General features: G+C 36.3%; 1 protein-coding gene across 1 annotated transcript in view; it reads left to right on the forward strand.

The window, feature by feature from the left end:
• The window catches only part of AGMO (alkylglycerol monooxygenase), a gene marked incomplete at its 3' end in the record, with an annotated part of 185,552 nt that overhangs the window by 79,500 nt on the left and 90,556 nt on the right, over positions 1-15,496 (forward strand). Inside the window, exon 5 of the mRNA XM_080364297.1 lies at positions 1,889-1,984. Within this exon, the coding sequence (XP_080220423.1) occupies positions 1,889-1,984 (96 nt within the window). The remainder of the gene's footprint in view (positions 1-1,888; positions 1,985-15,496) is intronic.

The raw sequence follows: 15,496 nt of genomic DNA on the forward strand, positions 1-15,496 counted from the left end.
GTGGTTAGGGCATTTCTTCTAAAGTATGGGAGGTTTGCACTACATTTCTGTTTCAGAGCACAGAGAATTGTGGGTTTGAAACTCACTCTTCTGTTTAATAGTCTTCTGCACAAGGCAGTCTTATCCAAGTGTTTAGTTCTCAAAGAAAGCTTGTGCCCACCTCTACTCCAAAATTTCATGTCTAAACGCCACACACCCCCAATGTATTTACTAGCTCCCACCTTAGGCAAGAGTTGCTGTGAAGTTTTCTGAGTTAGGGTGAGTGATTCTTAGGGATTGAATGTGCAAGTTTCACCTTCCAAATACATTTTTCTTTCTTTTTTTGTTTTATAAATGTTGTGCAAACACATCAGCCTTTGAGAATCAAACTGATTAAAATAAAATAGCTGTTTACATTCTTTTCCCCAAGTTCCAGAAGCTCAGCATAATCCTTCTACCACGTTTGAATTCATTTACTTCTTGGAGAAGTACTTCCAAGACTTTCAAACAGAAATGCTCCACGTGTAGTTTGTGAGGCAGCTGTGATCTGTGAAGCCTTTTAACATAGCTTTTGAAATCAAAGCTCTCCCAGCCCCACCAGGTGATGCTGAAGCTGCAGTGACTAAATAGTTTCTTTCCAATGCTTCAGTCATTGTCTGATGTTGAAACCAGGAGACTGAGCTGGGATTGCAGGACTTTAGTCCTCCGTTGGCTTGTGAAAGTGAGATACAGCTGTGATGGCTTTCTCCTGAGCATTGACCACCTCGTGGGGATGGAGTTGCATTTGTTTCACAGTCACAGTGTGACATCTTACCTATTGGGTAGACCTTTTGACAAAAACTGGGGGAATATCAGCATTAAATACTACGTGCCGACCTACGCTAAAGGTATTCCTGGCTCAGGAGGCCTGACATGCCTGTCAGATTGCTTTCTCTGATGTTCAAAGATTTTATTTTTGTGAGAAGGATGATAGGAATTTGAAAATGGAGTTTTTTAATTTTGCTCTGTGTTCCACAGGGAGCTCTTATCTGCTACCCAGATTTTCCCTGAGTGCTAAAGATATCTAAAGTTTTGAAGATGCCTCTGATACTGTTTGGTTTAGAAAAAAAAGCCAAACCTGTATTTTAAGGAAGGATTAACTTCTTAATGCAGCTGGTATAATGCAATATCAGGTGGAAATGAAAAAGAATTTTTAAAAAAGAGATAAGCCTTTTTCTGAAGAACACAGACTGACTTTTAACACGTGAGTATGTTGAAAGTCTTATTCTATTGCTCAGCCAGTTAAGCAATTAATTGTGAAATTCCTGGGACATTACTCTATAGGATCCCAGTCACTTTCCTAAGTAAGCAGTTTTCTGAAACTGTTTCCATGCTAGCACATCTTTAGAACTGAGCAATATATCAGAGCTTCAAGGGAGATGGTGTGAGGAAGTTAGGGTGAGGATTTATAATTAACTTTGAAAGCATAGTAAGTTGATTTGCCCTTATGGTGCTCACATAGGGAGTTCAGACGGAAAAGCTATAGTGTTACAAATTCACACCTTGCTTACTCCGTGATAATTCTCCTCTGTAAATGAACCCTTCATGTCAAGGGTATGTTGCTGTCTGCTCCATGTAGTACACAGAATAAACATCTAATTTCACGATTTCTGAGTTCTTTTGTTGATTTTTCTACTTGCTCACATTATGACTTTTGGCAAATCACTTTTGCAGCAATTTATGTCTCATTTGCTATAGCAAATCTAGTAGTAACGTAATTATCAGTATCTATTCTGCATAATGTCTATATCATTGAGGTATTAGAAGAAGCGTCTTGTGCAGTGCTTTGAGCTCCTGAGACTGTACTTTGTTATATCATCACAGGTTTAGAATGATACTTCTAACATTTATTTTCTTTCTCATTTTCCAGATTTTCAACTTGCCCATGGCTCTTTTCATTCCCCCTTCAGTGTTTGCTGTTCATCTACAGTTTAATCTACTTTACCAGTTTTGGATACATACAGAGGTAAACCAGGTTTTTAAGCCATACCTAAACAGTTAGCCTGGAGCAGTGTCCTGGAAATCCACTAGCAGCTGATTTATTGTGTAAGGAAAATCTCTGTCTGACTTTAAGGAGAAACATCTGTTCATTTTTATTCCTTTTTCTGAATATATATTGCTAAGTTTATAAGAAAAAATGAGGCCAGTTGGTCCCAATTAGATTAAAAAAAAAAAAAAAGGCAGTAGTAACTGTAAGGAATCAAACTTTTTGCTATTTTAATACTATATTTTCCTATCTCGTAGCTTTTAACACATTTCTGGCAGATACTGAAACTAAGATAAATATTTTAGGGAAAAATATCACAAACCCAGTGCTTATCAAAGATCATTTGGAGTTGCAACTGAAGTCAGATATTGTTTCCTTCTCAGTGCAGGTAGTTCTCAGATGAAAAATGCTCTTTGGTTATCTGATAGCTATTTGTTTATGACTGCATCTATTTATTTCTCTTTTGTGTGTGCATAGAGCGGGGTGTCAAACCCATTTTCACCAGGGGCCACGTCAGCCTCGTAGTTGCCTTCAGAGGGCCAAATGTAATTTTAGGCCTGTATAAATGTAGGAGATGTGGCCCCCAGTGAAAATTAATTTGACACCCCTGGCATAGAGCATATCTAGTTTACATACATATACAATTAATAAGCCACTGCAATTAGGAAGTAGTTTCATACACTTCTTGGGTAGTTGAATGGCCTTCAGCCTTCTCCCTCACACTACAGGTGTTTAAAAGTCTCCCATCTTATATGTCAGTAGCGTATTTCTCAGTTGGCCCTAGTAAGCTGAGGGCTGATTGTGTCTACAATACTTACTCCTTTGATTATTCTGATTATACAGATGCCTTTTTCTCCTCTGTAGTTTCATTATGCAATCTATAGGACAATTTTTTTGAAGAAAATTTTATTTTCTTTATCTGCTATTTTAGGTGATTGTCTTGCTTAAATTACAGTTTTTATTTTCTCTTTTCTGTGTGTTTCCCCCCTGCGCCACCACCCCTCTTCCCCCTCCGGAAAAAAAAAAAAAAGGTACTTTCAGACTTGCAGTGATCCAATAGCAAACTTCTGTTGAAATTTTACTTTTGCTGGGCACATTCCTAAAATCATTAGTACGTCTGATGCTCTGCAACACCACATGAATGGGAAAGTTTTACAATACAATGTCACACACATCACCAGACGTGACATAAACTCAAGCAATACACAATTAAGCTTGTCAAAACGTCTTGAATTAATTTGAACACTTTGAAATTATACCAAATGAATATTCTTGATCACATGGTAGCAAAGTTTCTTTCACTATGCCTTATGTTCCCCAAACCAGTTTTGCAGTGGTTTATCACTAAGAAAAATACAATATGCCTCATTTACCTCTTCTCTGCTCTCTGAAACCATTTCTTCCTTGGCTGAGATGTTTCTAATATTCTACTGTGCAGCAGCAAACCAATGAGCCTCAGCACTGGTGCCACAGTGTGCATCTAAAGTTTCTAAAGTGAATTTCAGAGGCTTATGGATTGCTTACATCTCTTTAAAGCACTAAATCCTTCATAGGGCTTAAAAAGAATTTCCATAGCATAGTGCCAGGTTTAGACACTAGTCTAAACAGAAATGAATTTCAGTCTCAATGAAAACATAATCACTTCTTACTATTAAATTATTGTGCTGGTAGAAAAACAATGGATCTTTTGTACTGATCCAGTTGATCCATCATAGATCTTTCTTTACAAGGGAAGATATTCTCAGTGTTGATATTGTTGATTTTGTATTGCAGCTGAAATCAGTTGAAATATGTTAAAGTCATGCTTTAAGGTCAAAAATGGTGTCAAAGCAGAAATAGTTTTACACCATGTATAAGCAGATTTTCTGCTCTCAAGAGCAAGGGCATAACAGATGAGAGAAGGAAAAGGAAGGGAAATCATAGCAGATATTGCAGCAATTAGCCAGTATTTTTGGTGAAATTAATATGATGCTTCACTGTTATGCTGTTGTGGTTTGTTTGTTTGTTTTCTTTTCCTCTTTTTCCTTTCTTTTTTTCTTTTTCAATAACTGTTACAATGTAGCTGTTTAAAGCTGTGGCATTTCTAATTTTTATTTGACTGTCCTTTTCATGAATTTTAACAGTTCTAATTATCTTACATAAATTATAGTAAGTTGAAAATCCTTTTTGAACAGGTTCCCAAGAGATGACATTGGTTTGGGGCTGCAGGTCTGGGGTTATATATAAAATAGCATCCTGTCTCAGTGACCGCTGCTAGTCCTTGCTCTGAGAACCGGGACTGATCATGGTCTGACAGCTCTGGTGTCCTCTGGCACCGTGGTGGGTGCTGTCACACGGTGACAGTACGAGTCATGTGGGATCTTGTGGAGATACGCTTCATTATTTCTATTCTGCTAGTGCAAGAGGTAATAGTTTGCTTCTAAAATGCAGGAGCATTTGATAAGAAATGTTAAGTTTGTCCACAAATTTCTTTTGCTTTGAATCGATATCATTGGTTCCTTATGCAAGATTTGTCCCCATATTGACTAGTCACGGATGTTTGGAACTCATAACTTCACAAATTTTGGTCACACTTCCTCCTCCTTCAGAAGAGGAAAATCTAGTAAAATACAGTAAAAGATTATTTATTCTTTATTAGGTGATGTTTTTTCATAGCACTGAAAGGCTTAATAAAGGATATGCACAATGTATTATTTTATAAAAGAAAAAATACATGATATTTAAGTAATAGGAAAGAACTAAATTATATGAAAGTTTCTGAGGAAAGATGTTTTGCTTTGGGAGTAATTTAAATTGAATTCAGTAATTACAAAAGAAGAATCATGCTGTGCTGAAACTTCCTATGCCATGTTTCAGCCTAGAGTAAATGTTTATAGACAAAGTATGATCCCTGATATTTTCCTATAATTTAGAATGCGTCCAGTGCTGTTTTGAACAATGATAAGTTTCTTGTATTATAACTTTGACCTTCAATATTTGTTTCATCAGTTTTTGTCCAGCTTTCCTACTGGCATATTAGACAAGGTCTATTTTATTTTAACTCAAGTGGCTCATATATTCCCATGAAGACTGTACACCAAATCATAAAGATCAAAAGTACCCACTCATTCTGTCTCAGTTAGACTTCTTTATTTCCTGCATACTTGGTATGCATTACCTTTTGGCCCTTTATATGAAGTAGTACAGCATTTTAAACACCATAAATGTTATATAAATATTTCACCATATGATTATTTTAGTAATAATAAAAGATCTCTAGCACTAAAATCAGAACAGGCTATTGATACAAGAAGGGCATTTCATTAATTAATAAATGTTGGGTGTGCTAGAATGAAAATACAGCTTTGTGATTTCAGTTATGTATTTGCCTTTAACTATATTCTCCCATTACCAGAACTTTGCTGTCTGAAGTCTACTTTTTTTTAATCAGTACTTCTGTGAATTATTGCGCCGTGTACCTGGCAATCTGAAATGACACTAAAAATTTTCCAAAGATTTTTAAAAAATCTCTGAGTAGCACCAATGTATTGAAATTAACTCAGTTTATTAAAACAATAAATGAAAATAGAAAAATAAAACAAAACACCACAATAAAAACAACCCTAAAACAACTGAAGAAAATACTTTTCTGTAATGGTCCATAAAGATAGGTTCTAAATAAATGAACATAAAATGCATTTTGGTCCTATCTAAAACTATATAGGTCAGTAGAATAACTCAGTCAGTAGATCTGATCTTGAATGGTTTGGGAGAAATGTTTCTATGACTCGACGATTCTCATCTAGATCATAAGGAGAGTGAAAAAAAATACTTTGGTCAAAGAGCACTAAAAATCTAATTTTTCAAAAACTGCAAAATGTTTCAGGACTGTTACTGACAGAGAGAAATACTCCATTTCAGTTTATTTTCACAGGTGATTCAGAAGGTCTGTGGCTTATATTAAACTATATCCTTCCGTTATGCACTTATTACAACTAATAAGTTAGGTGTGTTTATAACCTGATAGACACCTGTGAAAAACAGAAATTAGTTTCTGTTGATTTAGCTGTAATTTTTATGAGATGTCAAATTGTATTTGGAAAGCATCAACTGAATCAATCCCTGTTGGTAGTAATTGCAGCAGCAGATTATTCCTTGCCTGTTTGATCTTTGACATGCATTAGTTTCTGTTTAATTTTCTAATTCAAGGAAAGACTGTGATCTGTCCTTTATCATACTTCTGGAAGTCAGGTTTCTGAAGGCATCCCTTTTTCCCTTGTTTAAGTCTTCCTACCTTATGAAACTCTGGAAGCAGAAAAAGGTGAGCCACTACTGGTAACAAGGACTATTGTGACTGAAAAAAGGCGAGGAATGGGAGAAATTTTGGCAATACCTCATGCAGGCTGCAAAAAGAGGCATGAAATTGCTACAGATATACTTTTTTTTTTTTTGGGTCAGAAAACATCAATTCAGTAAAAATGAAAGTTGCTGTGGAAGTACATTGTATTTGTTAAAAAAATATTTTGCACTTATGTCCACTGATCTAGGTTTCTGTTCATGACCTTCTTTAGCTTTGAATTCTGCTCAGTTTTCTTTAATGAAAAACACTGAAAGAAAGAGAAATAGTGGAGTCTTCATGCTTTCATGAAGAGGAATTCTGTTCCTGGCAGGAAGCCACGCACAGCCCATTGGGGTTCCCTGAGTACAGGTGAGCTGTTATGGCCCGATCCTGAAGTCACAGTATCACAGTATGTTTGGGATTGGAAGGGACCTCAAAAGATCATCTAGTCCAATCCCCCTGCTGGAGCAGGAACGCCTAGGTGAGGTCGCACAGGAACATGTCCAGGCGGGTTTTGAATGTCTTCAGCGAAGGAGACTCCACAACCCCCCTGGGCAGCCTGTTCCAGTGCTTTGTCACCCTCACTGAGAAGAAGTTTTTTCTCAAATTTAAGTAGAACCTCTTGTGTTCCAGCTTGATCCCATTACCCCTTGTCCTGTCATTGTTTGCCAAGTCCTTACATCAGTCAGCTCTTACCTAGGAAGACAGGTAGATTCAGAAAAAAATGTTCTGTTTTGGTTTGTGGTTTTGTTCTTGTTGGTTTGTGTGTGGCTTTGTTGTTGTTTGTTTGTTTGTTTGTTTGTTTTTCCTTCCCCCCCAGTATTAAACATAGGGTCAATACAGAAATTAAACAAGTAGATTAAAGAACCAAGTAAAATTTAGTAAAATACATTTAAATGTATGTATTTCTTTTAAATAGCAGTACACCCGTGATTACTGTGTCAATAGCAAAAGGTATTCTTGAATCTCTAGAGGACACATGTATTTTTTTAAGCAGAAACTATTTGAGACAGAAGTCTATGGGATGGTGGTTAAAAGAACCATAAAATCTTTAGGACAATGTGATAAATAAGTTACAATATAAGACAATAGAGAAAATATTCAGTTATTAATTCCCAGGCCCCAACAATTGGGACTGGTTCTCTATTTCTTCACAAATTTCATGTTTCCATTTTCTTGGAACTACCTTATTCACATTGGGTGCTGTAATCTCATGTAAATAAACAAGAAAGGAATGCAGAAGTAAACAAGTGTAGCAAGGTTTATTTAATGTACTTTCAGTAGTTTAGTAATTTAGAAGCAACGTAATAATGTTTCTTTATTTGTTTGTGGTGGTGTTTTGTTTGGGTTTTTTTTTAGTAAAGAGCATCACCAGTAAAGGATAAAATCTGTAGTAATCCAACATATTGGGTATAATTGTGAAATTGCAGTATCTCTTGAGTTTGACACTGGAAACTCATTTTGAATTCGAATTGCCAACAAAACCTTTCATTCTTTGTATTCTAATTCAATTGTTCCTTTAATGAAAGAACAAACTTATTCTCTTTAATTCGTCCACTATAGCCAAAAATCGACACAGATCTGTCTGGTGTTGCCTTTCAAATGAGAAACACACATATCAGTCCTAGTCAGGATACAAGGGATCAATCTATGGAGTTGCCATTCACAAGGCTTTTGCTAAAAGTCATCAAAAAGATGAATGTAATTAGATGTGATATAAATCTGTTCTCCTAGTCTGGTGTTCAAGATTGTGTCTGACAACTCTCAGTGATGAAATTATTTAAGTAGAATTCCCAGAAACAGGTCACACTGTCCGACAGCCTACTGGCTTTTAGAGATTGAATTTTCTCACTGTTACAAAGATCCAATAAATTATTCTAAAACTAATGGAGAATTAACTAATTGCTGATTTGCATAAAGAACAAAATTTTGGTTTACCAAAGAAAGTTCTGATCCCATTCGTGATGCTTTTGTCATTCAGAAACTCATTTGTTCACCTACCACAAACTGTGAACTCAAGCATTTACTGCGGTGAGAAAGAGAACAAATAAATCAATAAATACCAGGGAGATAAAAATACTTTCTTTAGTGCAGGCAATAAAACTCAAACATGATTCCAAGAAACAAAGAGATCTGACTGCTTCAATCCAGCATGTCTGCCAAAATGGCTTATTAGATTTTCTGACCAACCTGCAGGATGAAAGTCTTGTCATCATTGTACTTGCCAGAGCACGGAGAAGAGCACAGCTAACAATACTATCACTAAATGGAAATACTAGCAGTAACTCCAAAATGTGTTCCACTTTTCCATGTTTCACTCCCACCATTAGGGAAGAAAAGTATTACCTTTCTAGATATATAAGGCATATAACCCTGGAGTTTGTTTTAAATAAAAATAAAAACAAAAGAGAGAAAACAAACAAAAACACACACACACATACACACACACACACACACACACACACCCCCCCGCCAACCAACCAACCAAAAAACATTCATAAGAGGGCACACTCTTCCTGTCCTGCTAAGTGTAGGCTGCACTTGAACACAGTTTAATCAGGAAAAATATAGTGGGTTAAGGTTTGGAGTTCTTTCTTTGACACGTAGGACCTCAATTATGATTAGGAATGACAACTTAACACTTTAGTAGCTCCAGGATGAGCCTCCTACTTTAAATCAGAGTGCTCCTTGGCATGTTCAAATATCTGAGTCTACCCAGAAGTGCCTTGACACAGTGAAATAAGTATTTTGTTCTTATCTAGCTTCTCGTTCAACTGAACTGCAGAATAGAGAGGGATTAAAAATATGTAAGTAATTTAGATGAACCGAGTAATGATCTGTACCCAGTGGCTCTGAGAATTATCAAGATAAAAGTGAAATGAGCTACTTAGAGATGCAACTAATTTCTTTACATTCTGCATGCTGTGAAACAATCTATATAACTCATTTACCAAACAAAGTTAGTATGATATCACACTAATGCACAGATAAGTCAGAGATACTGCTCTCTGTCAAAAAAAACCCCTCTGATTTTCTATCTTAGCATTTTACATGCAATACTCTGGAGTGTTTCTCATAGCTTGGACTCACTGAAAGTCTATTTAAATTAGCTATGTCTTCAAAGCCAACCGAAAATCTGAAAGACCCTTATTTGCTAAAAACAGAAAGCATAATACATTGACTAGATTTTGATCTGTTTAAAAAGGAAGGTGAAGAGCTGGACTTGGTTGTATTTTAGGTTATTTCAGGACTGACATGTTGATTTATTACTTTCTGGTTTTTTCCCCACAATTGCCAGCGTGTATTTGTCAAGCTGCTGAAAAATACTGAAATTGTATAGCAATTTTTCTCCTGGAGTTTGTTTAAAATGCTTAGCTTGATGTATGACTGAAAGAGTGACTTTCTCCATGCTCTGCTATTTGTAATGCTGCAGTTAAAACAACCAGTTAGTATAGGTTTTCTCTCATTTTTAGCAGATAACTTGATTAAAACTTCCTATATGTGCTCATCTTTCCCACACCAGGGCTTAATTCAACCTTTAAAGAAAAAAAAAAACACCTTGCATCCACTTTTTGAAAGTGTTAACTGAAATATTCACGTAAGATGCTAATTTGATTGAAACCTTACCTCCTGGTCAAGACGTAAAACAATGAAAAGTGACAACAGCCTGCCTTCAAGATAATTTATTATAAACACCTTTCTTAACACTGTGTGTTTATTATGTAGATATGGCCTAAACTGTACTGTCCATTAAAACTAGACTTTCTTCTCCCATATTTACAATCCAGACTTATCAAAAATTCACCCCCTGTGAAAGTCTTCATAATCCTAACAGGCCTGATTCCTCCTGCTTGTTTTATTTCTAAACTATAAATATTGTTTTTTCTCTCCTCAGTGTGGAAATTTGGCTACATCCATTTTACATGCTTACTGGAACAGAAAACTGCCTAATCAGATAGGAAAACATTTGGTGGTATATAAATCAGGTTTTGCCGAGGATTTCAAAGTGTGAAACTGGCAGATGAGCACATATCCCAGGAGTTCTGCCTTTCCCCAGCTTCCCTGTAGAGATTTCACATGGCAAATGTGATCACCAGGGCCATCTGTATAAATACATGGGTGTGTTGTCCTGAATTAGCACGGCAGCTCTACTGGGGAATGTAATTAAGGCCTTGTTGTTAAATTTCCCCACCAGACTATCTGAAGTATAGATTTATATACCAGGAATAAAAATCTTATTTTGATTTTGATGAGGAAATCGATAGTAATATGTGTTTTACTACCAATTGTTCTGACAGAAACCTCAAAGTTAAGTTCCAAGTGCTCCTTAGTGATGCTCTAGGGATGAACTTACCCTCTCCTGTCCTGTAGATCAGTAACACTATGATATTCAAAGTAATGCTGTGCTGCAAACAGCTTTTCTTATGCTCAAAGAAAAAAAAAAATAAACTTTTAATATACAACTACTTTTACTGGAACATTGCCTGCTTTACTCTGTCGACATTCCTTCCTAACGTTCATGCTGAAACGGAGTTAAGTAAAGATTCATGTTGTAGTGGTGACAGGAGGAGTTGTTACACAAGATGTAAAGTTTCCCTAGGATTTCGTGTCACGATTTTTTCTCATTATTTAAACAAGAACTACATTGAAGTGGTGCGGTACCAGGCAATAAAGATTTCCCTTGGTGCTGACAAACTCTGAGACCGCAAATGGAGGTGCTTACATGCCACAGGAGATATTGCATAATGTTCTTTTCCTTTAGGCTAGGAATTGCTGTCACAGAAGAAACATCTTTATATAAGAACTACTATTATATAAAAAAAAAACCAACATTTCCTTCTCATTATGTATGAAGATCTGGCTTCCAGCATGTTTTGTTCAGTAATGTGTGGAAACTGTTTCTAAGTATACAGCTTTTAGCCTTTCTTATTTATTAAACTGCTCTTGGAATTGCTTCAGGTGCTGTCAGTAATTCTGCTTTATTATTTAGTGATACCCACGCACAATAATTGAGGGAATATGTTGTTTGTTTGAAAAAAAACAAGAGGAATACATGATTTGTGAAGAGATCTGACAAACCTTTTATAAGTGATACACATGAGATACCCATATATCTTATTTGTAGGTATAGAGTCCATTTATAAGGATTTGGGCAAGTGAAAGTGTGGCTATGGGATGTTAAAAAATACACAAAGCAAACAGGAAAATACACAAAGCAAACAGGAAAATACTTTTGCTGGAATACTGTGGTTCATCTGTGGGTCACTGGCATGGGATTTGAGGTGTCCATGATGTGTTAACTGAGAGAGGAACAACTGGAGACAGGAATTGATTTAGAACACTAGGTGTCTGTATCAGGGAAGAAAACACAAGCATAAACCCACCAGCCATATTGGTTAAAATACAGATAAGGTAATTGTTGGACAGCAGTTGGGCTATTTCAATTTCTAGAGGATTGGTAGCTGTTTTTCTGTATTCCCAAAATCACTGCAAAGTGATGGTATAAAGAACAAGAATATTTTAAAATCAAAAGCAGACTGTTTCTTGTCAATAGTATGAAACAGGGTTCGAAATACAATTGATAGGGAAATTGAATGATGACATTTCCACTATGGTTTTTCATTTTGAAATTACTTTCCAGTAAAAATGTCTGAAACAAAACTTTCTGCTGCATAGAATAATCATAGTAGCAGAAACCTTTTTCTTTCTTCAATGAAAATCCTGAAAAAAAAAAAAAAGAGAGCTGTGCTGAAATTTTAATAACTTTTTATTTTTCCTGAAATGTAAACATTGTGAAAGATCTTATTTTAAAAAGCCATTGTGAATACAAAGCTATTTCAAGCTGAAAATATTTTTCTGTCTTGAACAACTGAGACCTAGCCCTGTATATACTTTAGTGACTGGTTGCAACTGCAGCATAAGCCTGGTTACTGCTACTATGAACACTCAGCAGCTCCTTTGCAATTGCTGTTCTCTAAGGAAAATGTCTGCGCACAGTGAAGGCACAGAAATGAGGGCAGACTGACAGCCAAAGGGTAGCTGGGTAGGTGGAGTACCTGCCACTGCCTTTCTCCCCATTCTTTTGAATGTGAGCTGTTGTTTGCACCACATTAAATTTTCTTCCAAGTCAGTTCCTATGAACTTCATGCCTTTCACTGTGACTTCAGAGAGTTCTCATCAGCCTGACATGACAGAGTCAGAATCTTGCCTGACTATCCTAGCCTTGACAATTTATTATACTTTGGTGAAAGATCTGCTTGTAGGAGTTTTGCCCCTGGTAAGATGGTAGAATATAGAAAATGTCGACAAAATAATTACATTCTTTGCCATGTGGTGCTGCAGGAACCTTCAAAATTCAGCTTTCCAGAGGTGATATGTTTTTGTTTGTTGGAATGATATGTGGATATATTTATACATTATACCTTTAAAAAATATTTATAAAATTTTTGGCACCTGAAGTTTTCACTGACAACATTTTTTTTCTGTTTTAGAGATGCGCTAAATATATTGAAGTAAACTCACTGATAGCAAGAGAAGTTTCTCAAAATAGCACCCTACTATCTCTACCATTTTGAACATCTGGTGAAAAAATATTTGTATGTGTTTTAGCCAAAGTGTTGCTTTTTAGATTGCTGATTTCAGCAAGCTGGATCTTTGCTTGGTCAGGTACAGACTTCTGTACCACCTCTGAGCTTAAAAATCATATGGTTATAATTATCTCAGATGGTATTTCTATCATCGTGTGGCTAGTATGTCTTTGCAATGGAGGTAACCTTGGCCAAATGAATTGAAGCAGGCCCAGATATCAATCACTAATGATGCTACAGAGCAGATATTTCAGTAGATTTGTAAATGTCATCATCCAAATAAAGACTGTTTTAAAATATGAGAAAAGGTTCATTTTCCAAAGAAAATACTTTCTTTAGGATTAGTCAGAAATATTTATTTCAAATTTTACATAAGTTCCTGAGGTCCTTAGGGAGCCCAAGACCAAAAGTTCTACTTTAGTATACTGATGTATTATGTGGACTTTCAAAAGGATGAATTTTAATTCTAAAATATTAATTTAATCAGCTGGATATGGAAGACTTGAAGGCATTAATTCTGAGGACATTTTATTATAATCCGCCTGTAGGTTAAAGTGAAGACTGATATTCCATAGTGATTCCCTGCTCTCCTAGCGCAAATTTGGTTTATTTTCACACACACACAGGAAGTTAAACTATTGATCTAAAAATATATTAAAACAAATTGGATCAAAGTTAGGTGTGGCCCAGTAGATAAATCACTGCTCTCTCAGGTGCTGGGCTGCAGTTCTATCCAAGACATTTCACTCAAATTAATTTAGTGGTCACATCTTACATAGCTTAAAACAGTGGGATTTTCTGCTTGAGAAAGATGGGAAATGGAGCTAGCATGAATGATGAGTTGTTTCTCACTTTCAGATGGTCTTTTCAGGCTTAAACCTATTTTGAGGGAGAACTGAGAAAGACAAATGGTCCTACTTGTGTTGTCCTTGGCTTCTGAGTTAAAGGAAGCAAAACAAACTTGTCCCAGTATTCTGCTTTTCCAGTCAGCTGTGTGCAGGATTTTGAGAGAGATGCTCCAAATGTTACACTTCTCTCTATCTGAAGAATTTGCTCATTTCTATACTCCTTTGGTTACAGAAATGCTCTGCTTAACCTGTTAAATAGACATTCTTTTAGCTGCTATTAAAGACAAAAATTAACACAAGGTATGATTTCCTTTTATTGTGATATTTACCTGATTTATAGAAATTTAAATACAGAATGTCCTGTGTCTACTTTTTGATTCCAGATCTACTTTCACTCGCACAGCTCTGAATTAACATAATTTTGTTTTGTAAACCTTAAATAAATAACAGTCCTTGTATGTTTAGTTACGTAGATGAATGAGCCTGCTCTCATTAGTAATGACTGTCTGCCTCTCTACTTAATGTGGTTTTTGCCAGTATTTTCTCTATTATTATATTACAGATCACCCATTTTTCCAGTATAAGTATTAAATTTACTAATTAAGTTCTGTAAAAGACAAAGGGATAGGTTCTGGGTTTTGTTTCTTCAGGTCTAAGCATTTTTGTTTAGCTGCTACCCCCCCCCCCACACTTTATTAATTGCAGGGCAATGCAGTCATGATCAGACGTGGGGAATAGGTACAATTTTAGAATCATATAATCAAAGAATACTTTTGGTTGGAAAAGACCTTTAATATAATCAAGTCCAACCCTTAACGTAACACTGCCAAGTCCACCTCTAAACCATGTCCCTAAGAGCCTCATCTGAGTGTCTTTCAAACACCTCCAGGGATGGTGACTCTACCATTTCCCTGGGCAACCTGTTCTAGTGCATAATAACACTTTCCTAATACCCAATCTGAACCTCCCCTGGCACAATCTGAGGCCATTTCCCTTTGTCCTATCAATTGTTAGTTGAGAGAAGAGACCAACACCATCCATGCTAAAACCTCCTTTCAGATAGTTATAGACAGCAATAAGGTCTCCCCTCAGCCTCCTTTTCTCCAGGCTAAACAGCCCCAATTCCCTCAGCTGCTCCTCATCAGACTTGTGCTCCAGGCCCCTCACCAGGTTTGTTGCTCTTCTCTGAACTCTCTCCAGCACCTCAAAGTCTTTCTTGTAGTGGGTATATTTGAAACAGAAATCTTTGCAGTCATCCACTGATTCCATCTACTTGTGACTGATGGTTTTGTGTTGGGGATTAAGCAGTAGTTGCTTGCGTACCCATACACTTCCATTGAGCTAACCAAATTGTGAAGTTGATACTGGCTTTCCTCTGGCTTTGTAACACAGGAAAGTACCTAATTTAGCTTAAGCCCTGCTGATAGAAGTGTAATTCATCAGCATTTTCTAATGAAGCTTGAATCATTAAAGTGAATTTATTGGCGATCAACAGTTTCTGTCACTTTTGGTCTGGTATTAAAATAATCAAGATAGGAATCGTTGCCTTAGATCACAGCTCCACTATGAATTTCTGCTGGTCTACTTTCTTTTCATACCTCTGACTCATGCCAGTCTATTTGTGACCATATGTTGGATCAGACTGAGGAACTGATCCAGTTAAACTAAATTAGAAAAACAAAACAAAAATGATTTTAATTTGCATCAGTTCCCTAATCAGGTTTGTTGTGTTACTGCA

This window comes from Nesoenas mayeri (genome assembly GCF_963082525.1).
Source record: "Nesoenas mayeri genome assembly, chromosome: 2".
NCBI lineage: Eukaryota > Metazoa > Chordata > Aves > Columbiformes > Columbidae > Nesoenas > Nesoenas mayeri.